Here is a 13,602-nt window from a genome sequence, read left to right on the forward strand (position 1 = left end):
TTGAACTTGTAAGGTCTCCTTTATCCTGGCATTCTTTCTTAATTAAAAACATGTTGTATTGTAAATAAGGGATTGACTTGGTTGTGTTGCTAAGTTATTTTTTGCTGTGTAAGAGACACTGAGCTATACATAGTTAATGGCTTTGATTGCACTACAAAAAAAGCAGATAGAATACGAATTGCTTAAAGGTAAATACTTTATTTGGACCTTTCTGTCTCTGTTTTCATTTTGCTACATGAGCTCCTCATTTTTAGGGTAGCTTTGATTCTTCCTTATTAGCTTATCTAATAAAGTAAGTATTTACATTTATCAAGTTTGTAACACTAGTTAAGTTTCACAGAGAAGTATTTATTTTTTAAAGAAATTTTCTTCTAGCACCTAAGTAGTCTGAGTGTGAGTGTACTTGTATTTACTCTCTCTCCTCTGGAAGCAAATATATTCTGTTTCTTTTCATCACAGTTCAGAAGCCTTAGCAAGGGTGTGCAGTAAAACGTCGTATTTTGTTATTGTGAAAGGTTCATCCACAGTAAAATGCTAATAGTCTGCACTTCCCTGACGTACTATGAAATCACTTTTGTTATCCTGGGTTATTTCAAGGCTAAAGTTTTAAAAGTTGCATTATTTCAAAAGTAAAAATTTTTCAAAAGGACAAAAATGGGATCTCTTTTACCTTTTTGTGATGAATTGTAAAAACCTTGAAAAGGGTGCCTTTCAAAAAGCAGAAGGGGATTTCTGGGAAGGGGTGTTTACAATAGAAATCACAGTTTTACAAACAGAAAAGCTGACCACAGAGTAATAAAGTGAGGCTATCACAAGACTGCAGTAAGAGGATCTTTAGCATTTGAGAGAAGAAAGGGCTTTTAAACACTGTTTTGACTTTTTGTATGCATATTGTTGATGTTGCTATTAATAGTCTTTCATTGTCCATGACTAATGAGGTTCTTTTGGACAACAGAGCTCTTTATTAAAGTTTCAGCATTTAAACATCTCCTCAAGCACCCACAAGGCCCCCCACCAAAACCAAAGAAAACAGGATATGGCATTCCTGACATTTTTAAGATTGAAAAGATAGAGGGAAGGGAGAGATTCTTTGACTCACATAGGGAAGAAAGTGGAGTAGAAATTTCACTACCGTATTAGCATACTTTATATGGAGCATCTTTTCAGCTAACTTGTGGAAAGTTTGGGTAATGAGTCTTGATCTTCCTAATATGTACTGAGAAACTACTATAGTTGTGAGATTTCTTGGAATTATTCTATTTGTCATTGTTGGCTCCACCATGCATCCTACTACCAGAATTTGACATTGTGGTGTTAGCTCACTATGTGTTAGATGGTTCGATTTTGTTACATGAATTACTCATTTTCAAAAAAAAAAAGGTAAAACTCCACCACCCTGCATTTACTGTAATTAGCTTTTCCCTCCATCCCTCAGCTGAATATCTGGATGAGCAGTGCAGAGTATTGGGGAGGATCTCTCAGAAAATGAGAAGAAAAAGCCCTTACTGTCGGTCAACCACCTCTTCCTTAATTCACAAAGTCGTGAAGCACCAAAACAGAGCTGTAAAAATAACACAAACATGGTACAGTACTAGCACAAAAATAGCCTTCCTTTGGGAAAAAGGGATAAAAAAGAAAGGAAATAATATGGGGAAATGGGAGCACAGAACAAACATGCTAGGCAATGAAAAAAGTAATCCTTCTTGTGTCAAAGAGCTTTTCTTCTTTGCGGAAATGCTGAAGGGCAATCCTTGTACAAGGAGGAAGTGAGGTACTGAAGTTGGAAGGAATAAGAAGTTTTATTTGAGATAAACTGAGTCTTGCTGACTACAGAAGGTCTAGAAAACTAGCCTTTAATTCCATGTTTCCCAAACTGCTTACAGTTTGTGCCTGTAATTCAAAGAGGATTGTGAAAGATTAGGGAAAAAATATAATAAAAATTTTAATTAAAGCTTTTTAATGTTTGTATTTTATAAGAAGAACAATGTAATAAAACCAAATTATGCTGACACACCACTCTCAGAAGTTCTGACCCTATAGACAGAAATGAGAGCCAGCTGTAATGTCTGGCTGCAGGCATAAACATGTATTGCCACTGTCTAAGGTGAGATTCTTCAAGCAATTAGCTCTTCCATGGCTAGAGTTCAAGTGTTCAGGACTGACTTTATGACTGTAACTGTTCTTGTATAATTTACTCTAGCCCTTGTGCCTAACATTGTTCATGAGTCAGGCATACGCCTGCTAGGAGGTGAGAGGCTGAGAGATGGGAGTTAATCTTCCATTTCATTTTCAACGCACTGTGTAACATTTTCAGAGCTTTTAGGGGTTCAGACCTTCATTAGTTCAGATCATGTATTCATGGTTTTGGACCAGGTCACTGACCTGGAGGCCAGAAGACACCATGTGTTTATATGGCTTCTTGACACAACTACTTAGATTCATCCTGGGATCACTGTATTGAGCCCATGAACCAGTGCTCTTTGATTACAAGTTGAGGAATAAATACAGTTCCTAAAAAGTGAGGGTGGACCACAGTCTTAATTTTTCTCCCATTGGAGAAAGGTTAAAGCCCCTCTTGGCTTGGAGTTCAATTCAGTCTGAATTTAGCCTGTTAGCCTTCTGGAGAACAGCAACCATTTGGTACAGGAAGTGATATCTTTCTCTCTTCACCCAAATGCCAGTATAAGCTCAGGGACAAAGAAAAGAGGGAGCAGATGAAGGGTCTCTAGTACACAGTGCTGTTCATATCCTCCAGCTTTCCTGTGGATGGAGTGGTTTCTCCTTCCTTCTCTTCCTGCGACTCCTGGACAGCGAGAGAAGAGAGTCCCCTTCCTACTTCTTACTCTTATTTAGGAAAAGAAGAGGAAGAGCCTCTTGCCCCCCGTGAGCCCAGTTGTATAACAAATATGGGATAAAACAGACCACGGATGGGTTTAATGGTGGAATAGGAGAGCAGGCAGGAAAGAACATAATACAGCCATATTTATACAGATGAAAGATCTGTCTAGCACTGTAGCATGTTTCCATCAGTGGCCAACAACAGATATCCAGGGAAACATACAGTTATTGTAATATTTCCCAGAATATTCATCCAGCACTAATCAACCAGAGGAGTAAGGTGGCTCCAAATCAGAGGTGGTATATCGAAATTTAGTAGCCCTTGACAGGCTTTTCTTCCATTAATTTGACCAATCAGCTGTAGAACTCATGTAAACTTATGACACATGCAACATGCGTCAAGGGCCCCCACACCTTGCTGAATGTTTTGTGAAGAAATAATTCTTTCCACTGTGTCCCATTCAAGTCTTGAACATTCCATTGGACAGTTTCTGTGGATGTGCCCTAGTTCTGATAGTGAAGAGGTAGTAAACAATTCTTTAGTGCACTGTTATTTTACATACTTCTGCCATATTCCCTCCCTCAGTCATGTGTTTTACCAGTCCTGTGAAAGGATCCCTAATTTACTTAATTGTTCCTTGTGCAATGGAAAATGGCACACCCGTCCTGCTGTACCAGGTGATGGTTCAGTCTTGCCACCACTACTGCCTCTTCTTTGTATGTAAAGAGCAGTTAGTAATATGTGAGTTATATCTGGGTAAAATATTGCTTCTAATAAAGATTTTACCATTGTCCTGGATTTCAGACTTAACCGACATTTAAAAAAAGGTTTTATCTTCCCTACTGAGAAGAAAATCAGAATTAACACTTGACAAAACAGCAGTCCCAAATATTTTCCCTTGGTATCAGTAATTATGTTTGTACAAGAAAATTAAGTGAGCCGGGAACTGTGGTCTGGCCTTGAAGTTACATGGCACAGCACAGCTCAGTATTCAGATGAAATCTGCCCACTGGAACAGGATGACCATACCCAAACTACCTTTGGCCCAGGCTATTCCTCAGACCTTTCTTGGCTACTATCTGGAAGAGTACTAGCTTGCACATGCTAAAATCACAACTGAATCTGTACTAACAATACAAAAATATGGACAGTACCAACACAGTGCTCAAGTTCATACCCTGACTTTAATTTCACTGTGTAGCCACTCACTGCACAAAGCACAGGATACAGACAGTTGATTGACTACCTGTTCAACATTGTACCTAAAAATGGAACTTTCTCTGGTAGCGTCAGCATGCAGACAGGGCTGCTTTTCCCTCTCATTAGCAGTCCTGTCAGTGTAATGACCATCTGTCTTCAGCTGTCCTGGCACAGATGTAACCACTGCAACAGTAACAGACCTCTACTCTCAGCATTGTGAAAATACAGAGATTTTTCTAGCCTTTCAAGGAAGACTGAGTTTTTGTTACTAAGCACAACGTTTGGTTTACATCTCCACAGCTTTCCAGGAAAGGAGTTCTGTAAATTGTGTCATACTTAAAGACACTCCAGATGTTATATGCACAAATCTGTTCCTTTATCAACACAGATGGGGGCGATAACATGGTAGTCGCTGCTTTGCAGGCTTTGGAGGTAGTGGGAAACTTTCAACCCTGGGAAGCAGCAGAGGCAGAAAGCTGTGCTGGTCTTCCTAACAGTTCTAAAGACATGCAGCTGCAGCTGCCCTCTCTCTGTGTTGGTGTTCATCACCTTCAGCCCCAAATAGAGTATTCTTCCTCACCTAGAAGGATTGCAGTGCCAAATAGTGGTGATGGTGGCAATGAATGGATGGATGCTCCCATCTTTGTAGTCATGTAAGAGTTAGAAGGTAAAGACCAATTAATCCTCTTAAGCTACATCTACACTAGTAAATGAAATATGCTGTCTTTGGTTCTGAACTGTCCCTGAACACTCCTTGTCCGTACTGTCAAACACTTTTTTACCAAAACAGGGTTACTGCGTTCTCCCTTTTGGAGACTAATAATTGGCATAGGCTTTAGGGCCATTCTAATGATACCACTGCAGACAGTAAAGGTACAGCACACAGGCACATTCTCTGCCACTAATTTACTAACACTGACATAATTGTAACATCTTTCAACAGATGATCCATTTTACTGCTTTCTGACAGCTCATGTTCTAAGGTCATGTTCAAAGAAGGGGATCTGATCTCACTTCTGCTTCCATAGTAAATACTAACTTAACACCATTACTCTGAATTGTCAGTCATATAAAAAGAATAAATGGGATTAAAGAAAAAAGGAGGTGAATGGAGTGAAAAAGTGCAAAAGATTGGCTTTTTGCATCAGTTAAGTGCAAATACAGTGGTAGTTGGAATTCTGCATGAGATTCTGTGCTGCTGTTTTCAGTGCTGAGGTTAGGATATATGGCAAAGCATCACTGTGCTGTGTCTGAGATTGTACTGGTGAGGCTCATAACACACTTTATATAACCATGGGATTCCCTGTGACAGAGCTCTTCAAGGTTTGCATAAAGGTATTATGAAATTCCTGCCTCAGCACAGTCTTCCTGGCTCCCTTCTCCTCTGGGACATCTGAACCCCATGATGGTAATTTTCCAAGACAGCTTCCACTCTCCTGTAATTCTGGGACTTTTAGGGCCCCTTTGCTCCATCCTGAGCTTTATGTGTGTCATCAAGGCCTGGAGCAGGGAATGAAGCAAAGGCATGCATTTTGCATTATAGTTTATTTTATTTATAATTTTATTTGTCTTTTTCTGTTAGCATAGTTCAATTTTCATAGAAACCAAAAGAAATCCATAAATCTCTTTAATGGGAAAGAAATTTGTTTTTTTTGGCTTCTGGGCATCCGTTCAAAGCTAGTCCCCACTGAGTGCTTGGAGCCTGTGATTGTCTAGGTGATGGTGCCGCACTTCCAGCTGGTTCATCTATCTGTGCACAGCTCAGGCATTTGGAGGCTGTAAGGTTTCCACCCTCACATTTCAGCATATGTTCAGTCACTTGATGGCTGATTATAGCTGAGCAAATAGTTTATAATGAAAAACTTACTCATTAAAGTTACTTTCTTCTTGTGGCATATCCTCCCGCAGACTGTGGTTTCTTCAAATGTGTTTGTGAACCAGGATGATTTATCCAGTTTCTTTTAACCGTGTGGGTGGATTCAGAACAATTCTCTGGATTAAATCATTGTTCAAAGACTATTGATTAGTTAATTAGTTAATTGCTCAAATAAATTATGCACTGTTGTTTCTGCTCCCTAGCCGTTTAGATGCTTGTGTAACTCTTCCTTAGTAGTTTAGAGAGTCATTCTGAAGTCAGTGCCACTGAAGCTTCATCTTCAAGGTATTCTGCTTTAGTTCAAATACAGTTGTTGGCCTGTTCTTTTGGTTGTTCTTTTTAGTCAAGCCTTTGTCAGCAAAGGGAAATGGGTAAGGCGTCTTCATGCCTTGTTATTTTGGATTCCTTTATTAGCTTAAGAATATCATGTAGTTAATATAAACAGATTACTCTAGAAACATTTTAAGAAGGAAAGAAGTGCGATAATCAGACAAAATTTCCTCAGAACTTCAGTAATCCAGTCTAATCTTATTAAAATTGGAGTATTTAACAGCTCCATCTGCTGAGTACATTAACTCAAACAGCAGGAAGAAAATCCTCAAGTTTCTTTCTTAGAGGCAAGGGTTCTTCAGATTCATAATTTTTTTTATGAACAATAGGCATTGTGCCAAAAATATCACAAATCGGAATCTAGTCATGATTAAATTATGAAGTTGGTCCAGGAGCTTTGTGGAAGACAAACAAATTAAATCAATGAGAAGCTGCGTCTGCTCTGCCAAGAGCAGACTGCTGTGTGTGGGAGCCAGAACAAGGACTTGGGTTTTGCCAGCAAATGCAGAAAAGCTGAACTGCTTCTACCAGTTAATTATGTTTTCACATGAGTAATCAATCAAAACTGTAGAGAGAACCTCAGATTTGCCTACAAATTTGTTCATTTTATGGCAAATTAATATCCGTGTAATTTATAGGTGTGCTTTTCTAAAATTCTTCGAGATACTTAACAAAATCACTGTATTGGGCCCAATACAATATAAGAGTAAAGCCATTGATCCCAATAAACAGTGTTTTACTGAAGTGATGATACACTAACTGCCTTCTTTGGGATTTATCTGTAACATAATAAATAATATAGTTGTATTATAAAAGAGACTTATTCAGACAAAAGGGAGAAGTGTTGATATTCTATTCAATCTAAGGCAACTGAAGGCCCACACCAAGACCTTAAACCATCTTGTCCGGGAGCTGCTCTATGCTGATGACGCCGCCCTTGTTGCCCACACAGAAGCAGCCCTGCAGCGTTTAACATCCTGCTTTGCAGAGGCTGCTGAGCTCTTTGGGCTGGAAGTCAGCTTAAAGAAGACAGAAGTTCTCCATCAACCTGCACCTCAGGAAGTCCCCCATCATCCCCACATCACCATTGGCCAATCAGAGCTCAAATCAGTTCAGCAGTTTAATTACCTAGGTAGCCTCATCTCCTCAGATGGTAAGATTGACAGAGAGATAGACAACAGGTTAGCTAAGGCATATAGTGCTTTTGGAAAACTCCACAAAAGAGTATGGCATAATAAACATTTGAAGAAGAGCACCAAGATAAGTGTTTACAAAGCCATAGTGTTGTCTACTCTCTTATATGGATCCGAATCATGGGTCATCTACCGCTACCACCTGCGTCTCCTAGAACTCTTCCATCAATGCTGCCTCCGTACAATTCTTAACATCCACTGGTCAGATTATGTGACCAATACATCTGTACTAGAACAAGCAGCTGTCACAAGTATTGAGGCCATGTTACTGAGAACACAGCTGCGATGGGCGGGGCACATCTCCAGGATGAAGGACCACCGCCTCCCTAAGATCTTGCTCTATGGTGAACTTGCCACTGGCTGCCGCATGAGAGGAGCCCCGAAGAAAAGATACAAGGACTCCCTGAAACAACATCTCAGCCTTGGCCTTATTGATCACCATAACTGGTCTACTCTGGCCTCAAATCGGGAGGCCTGGAGACACACCATCTATAACGCAGCTGTCTCCTTCGAGAACACACGCAGGATCACTCTCGAGGAAAAAAGGCAACGCAGGAAGAACCGTGTCTTGCAGAATACACCATCTAAGGAGTCTTTCTGCTGTGCCTTTTGCAATCGGATATGTCTGTCACGTATTGGCCTCATAAGCCACCAGCGTGCCTGTAGCAAATGTGGATAGTGCCTTCCCAAATCTTCGTTCGCAAAGCCTAGCCATGATGATGATGATGATATGAATTAGCCTTAGGTGGTATACTTAACAGACCTGCTACCAGAATGATTGAAAAACAGAGTAGGATCAAGGCAGTTGAGAATGGTAGGGTTGGAAGAAAGTGACTCTTTTGTTTGGTGGTTGTTTGTAGTATTTAACTAAAATTCTTGAGTAAAGCTGGCTAAACTGGATAGTCCTCTGTTTTTTACTATGGTCAAGCCTGAAGTGATGGCCATTTAAAGGAAATTTTACTCTTGACCCTTCCTACTGAGATTTGGAATCATAATGGACGCTGAAATCCTAGAAAACAAATAGAAATATGATCATTGGCCTTTTTGGCAGCTGATCTGCTGAGGAAAATAAAAAGCAAAAAGGCTCACAAAGATTTTTTTAGCAGAGTTTGCAGCTAGGCAGTTTTCTCACTCACTTTTATGAAATTTCTATTAGCACCAGTACTCAGATAGAATATAATCCTAATTATTTTCCTGTCCCTTTTTATACTGTCCAATTAAACTGACAGACTACACAAAGTTATATCTAAAGCTGTGGGCAAATCATTCTGATTCCCCGAAGTTAATGTTTTCCTGCCTATCCTGATAGAGTTGCATTGGTGAGGTGACCCAGCTGTCATTTCATTTTTATGTTTCTCAGAAGTGAGGTGACTGCAAGTTACGTAGTTGTTCGTGGCTGTTTTCCTTGGTCACTGTCCCCCATGAAGCAAGATGAGATACCATGCCTTGGCAATTTCTTTTAGGGTTATTGGATGAACTCAAACCAAATCTAGGGTGCTGAGCACGATGCATGTTCCTCCCTCAGCCTGTGTCTCTTACAGGTAATGGAGATGTCCTTTAAAAATACCAGGGTATCAAAGAACTTTCTCAAGTTAATAAATGAATATATTAATTGAGACTGGAAGTAAGACCTTGTTGATCTTCTTACTTTATTTGGTTGAAGATCTAGGGAGCATCATGGCAAGTTTCTGCTTTTTATCACATGGTGTTTCAGATCTGGAAAAGCCAAATCGCAGAAGGTGCAGGTAAACAGACCAGCTTACAAATTGCAGTGTGCCTTTCAGTGCCGTCTCCTTAACTTATTATGATAATTTTATCTCGGAAAATGGATTCACCAGAGGGCATCTTGGAACCTTTCTCTTCAGAGCAAAGTAAAATTTGAAATAAGCATTAGGATTGCTTAGCTTTGTGCCCCTTGACATCAGTTAAACACATGCCAAAAACACTTGTTTCAGGATTAAGCTCTGTGAACTCTACCAGTTGGGACACTAATGCATGCAACCCATAAACTGTGTTGAAATGGAAGATAAAAATTCCTGTGGAGTCACTCCATACTTGTTTTCTTAGTTTTTGCAGTGTGGCTGTGACCCCACAGCTCATTTATCCCACAACAGCAGTGAGGCAGAAGCTCACGGCTGCTGCCACCAGTTCCCTCTTCCAGATCTCGGCTTCTCTGAAGGGGAGCAGCTGATAAAAAATCTTCTGAAAGAGACAACATAGGCAAAGTGGTAATTTACCTTAAACAGATGAGGTCCCTCATCATCCTGAAAACATGAAATATGAGAAAAGAAGAAGTGAAGGAGATTTTGTGATTCTGATACTTCTTTCTTTCTCTCTTTATATATATACATTTTCATCTGAACTTGAAAAAAACCCCTCACTAATGCAAAGGAGTAAAGGTTTTCATACGCTTTTCTTCAGGCTCTGTTTGGAAGGGCTATAAGGAGTTAAGCTGCTTTTTTAAAGCTGGCTTTTTTTTGCTGTGTAATTGGTTGTTAAAGCCTTGTTTTTAAGCTAGTGACCTTTGCATCAGTGACATTGCATGCCTAGGATTAACAAGTATTAATAAAGACAACTTCTCTCTGTTTTTAGGAGGGGAAAGTTGCCAAACTTCAGATAATTTAGACGTCTCATGCATTTTTTTGTAAAAATGATTAGTAACATTCTTCTGCAGAACACACAAAAAATCCAAAACTTCTGCTTATAAAAGTGCTCTGATTGGATGTATATTCAAATCTCATGCAGTTGTATCAACATCAAAAATGGTTTTTTCCAGTGATAGGTATAGGAGTTGCACCCCACAAAGCAATGAAAGAAAGAAGAATAAAACTGCTGCTCTGTAATAGAAAAAGTAGAAGCAAAGAAAACTCCCTAATGAATTCCAGCTAATACTCTGCTTCAATATATAATCACTTTGTCCTTGCATTAGATCGTAGATGTCACTACTGGGTATAAATATGTTTTATTGTTTGCATATTCATTCTTAATTCCACTTTCTCTACTGAGTGGTTTCACTCATTCAAGATCTTTGGAACAAGAATAAGCGTGGTTTAGAACAGAGAAAAAGGACACATCAGGGTAAAAGTAAGAGCTTCCAAAAAAGAAAGATAAGCACAGTCCTGGCTGCCCTTAGAGTGTGCTCAAATAGGGCCTTTGTGGTGGTGCTATGATTGAAGGTCCTCATCTTTTTTGCTGTGTCACCAAACCTGGCTGAAGTGGCAGTGCGGAAACACTGCTCATGGAAAACCAGAAAGAAGTTTGCCAACGACACTAAATTGGGAGGAGCTTTTGACTCCCTCAAAGGCAGGGAGGCCCTGCAGAGAGACCTTGATAAGTTAGAAAGCTAGACAATCACCAAATCTATGAAGTTTAATAAGGGCAAGTACTGGATTCTGCACCTGGGATGGGGCAACCCTTGGTCTGTGCCCAGTGGGGAGCAAGGGGCTGGAAAGCAGTGCCACTGAAAGGGATCTAGGGGTCCTGGTCGATGGCAAGTTGAACATGAGTCAGCAGTGCCCTGGCAGCCCGGAGGACCAACTATGTCCTGGGGGCCATCAGGCTAAGCCAGCTGAGTGAGGGAGGGGATTGTCCCTCTCTGCTCTGCACTGGGGCGGCCTCACCTTGAATATTGTGGCAGTTTTGGGCACTGCAATGAAAGAAAGGTATTAAACTGTTAGAGAGTGCCCAGAGGAGACAACAAAGATGGTGAAGGGCCTTGAGGGGAAGCTGTATGAGGAACGGCTGAGGGCACTTGATCCGCTCAGCCTGGAGAAGAGGAGACTGAGGGGGAGACCTCATTGCAGTTTCAACTTACGAGAGGAGGAGGAGGGGCAGGCATTGATCTCTTCTGTATGGTGATCAGTGACAGGATTTGAAGAAACATCATGAAGCGGAGTTGGGGGAGACTTGGATTAGATATCAGGAGAAGTTTTTTCACTCAGAGAATGGTTGGGCACTGGAACAGGCTCCTCAGGGAAGTGATCACAGCACCAAGCCTGACAGAGTTCAAGAAGCATTTTGACAATGCTCTCAGGCACATGGTGTGATTCTTGAGGTGTCCTGTGCAGGGCCAGGAGCTGGACTTCAATGATCCTGGTGGGTCCCTTCCAACTCAACATATTCTGTGATTCTATGATTTTTTAATGAAAGATTGGATTATGAAATCATCCCAAGACCAGGGTCCGGATAAGTCTTGGATGTCTACCTGTTTTGTCTCTGCCGTAACATAACCCTGAAACTTTTTGATTTATCAAGTCTAGTATAAAACAGTACATGCTGTAAGTCAAGTCTGTTGCAGAATTCATAAAGAGTATCCACCTGGGAACAACAGAACAGAAACCCCTTCCTTCTTGTCTTTCACTTTCTGTTAATAACATAACATTTCTTTTTCATTAGAAAAAAACCAACAAGCGGGGGAAAAAAACTAACACAAAACCCACAAAAAACCTCAAGCACAAAAAAAATCAACAAACTATTAAATGTTTCTGGAGGGTTACTGTGGGTGCTGCTATCAGTGAGCTTCCAGGAAAAGTTTTGCCTCGTGTGTGGTGTAGCCTTTATGATGATGGCTTTGTCTCAAATAAAGATGTTTATTTAAACATCTTTAGATTTGGTACTGTGTGCAAGTTGTCTAAAAAAGCTACTAATTAAAAGTACACATAAATGTCCCAAAAAGGAGTTAAAAACAACACTCATTTTCTTCTGCTATTTAAAGTGTTCCTGACCCTGAAGCATATTTCTCTAAGGCCAATGAAACTAGAAAAATGTAAATGTTGTACAAAAAGAGGATCAGACCCGTAAACTCTCCATGCCTTCTCCTATTAGTATGTTATTCAGTGGAATTCAGTGTAGGACCAGCTGATGCCCATGTGAAGTACTTGTTTAAACTTGTGAAATCCTGGCCATCTGAAAGACAAAGGAGCACTAGAAAACAGGCTGCCAGCCCTGGATCAAACCCATCCAGCTAATTAACATCAAAGCTTTGTATTTGCATCATGCTCGATTACTTCTGGGGGTCTTAAGCAAACCAGTGCTAAAACTATAAAAGCAGCAAGTAAGGCTTTGTTTACAACCCTGAGTACTGGTTTAATTAACTTATTTAAATCCATTTAGGTTGCCAGTCTGTACCACTGCAAGGTCTGTTGTAAGGCTCAGTGTACTGAATTGGACACTTGTCAATTAAATCGTATAGTAACAACAGTGGAGTGAAAGGAGTGCCCAGATGGACATTTGGGGGCTTTGAAAATGAAACAAAGCTCTTTCCAAAGTCAGAGGCAGCAGGAAGGCTGATCTTTTTTCATCACTGCTTGGCTCCAGTTTTTCTCCAGCAGGCCTGAACAGATCCAGCAAACCAGTCTGGATCTTTCTGGGTAGCCCTGTGTGAGGGCTCGCGGCAAAAAGAGGAAATATTTGGTCCTGTAGATTCCCAAACCCAAGCTGATGACCACTAACAAAGAAGTGCCCAAGTCCCAGTATAGCATTTGTGTTGTTGACTGCATCTGTTTGGAACGGTGAGTGTTGGGGAAAAAGACAGCTTTAGGTGAATAACTGTTGTAAGCCTTAGTACACTCTGCTGCAATACTGGAAATATTAGAAGCTCTGAAAACAGCCATCCTCTGACCTTGCATTGTCTTTATGTGCACAGAGATGTAATGCTTAAATTAATGACCAAATTACTTGAAACACAAAGCAGGACAGGAAAGATTGTGAGGAAGGAACATCATAAATTTTCAACATGACTTGTATGAAAGTGGCAAGAAATTGATTTGCATCTCTTTGAGCTACAAGTTGGAGAGAAGTGAGATTGTGGATTGGGTGACCTTGTGTTAAACAGATTGGCACTTACTGGGTACAACTGAGACAGTTCTGAGGTGGTCTCTGACAATGTGAAGTGTTTTCTTTCAGGTACACTTTTGAAAAAAATTGCTTAGAAAGGAATATCATACTTGTTTTATGTTACTGCATTTTCAGTGTAAATAATCTAATTTAGGCAGGAAAAAATGTGTGAGAGATATCTATATATCTCTTCTGAAGCCATTGTTTTTTCCAGATTTAATTGTGGGTGCATTTGGAGCTGGGAAAGCCGTTGTTTACAGGTATGTGGCAAATACAATGGATTTTATATTTTACAGGTTTGGTGAGAGATTTGCAAATAAACAAATTTC

At 40.2% G+C, this 13,602-nt stretch overlaps 1 protein-coding gene across 1 annotated transcript in view; it reads left to right on the forward strand.

Annotated features, from left to right (window-relative positions):
• ITGA8 (integrin subunit alpha 8) overlaps positions 1 to 13,602 on the forward strand; it is a 110,101-nt gene that overhangs the window by 30,325 nt on the left and 66,174 nt on the right. The window contains 1 exon segment of the mRNA XM_027658795.1: positions 13,488 to 13,533. Within this exon segment, the coding sequence (XP_027514596.1) occupies positions 13,488 to 13,533 (46 nt within the window).

This window comes from Corapipo altera, unplaced genomic scaffold (assembly GCF_003945725.1).
Source record: "Corapipo altera isolate COAL_440 unplaced genomic scaffold, ASM394572v1 63, whole genome shotgun sequence".
Taxonomy (NCBI): Eukaryota; Metazoa; Chordata; class Aves; order Passeriformes; family Pipridae; genus Corapipo; species Corapipo altera.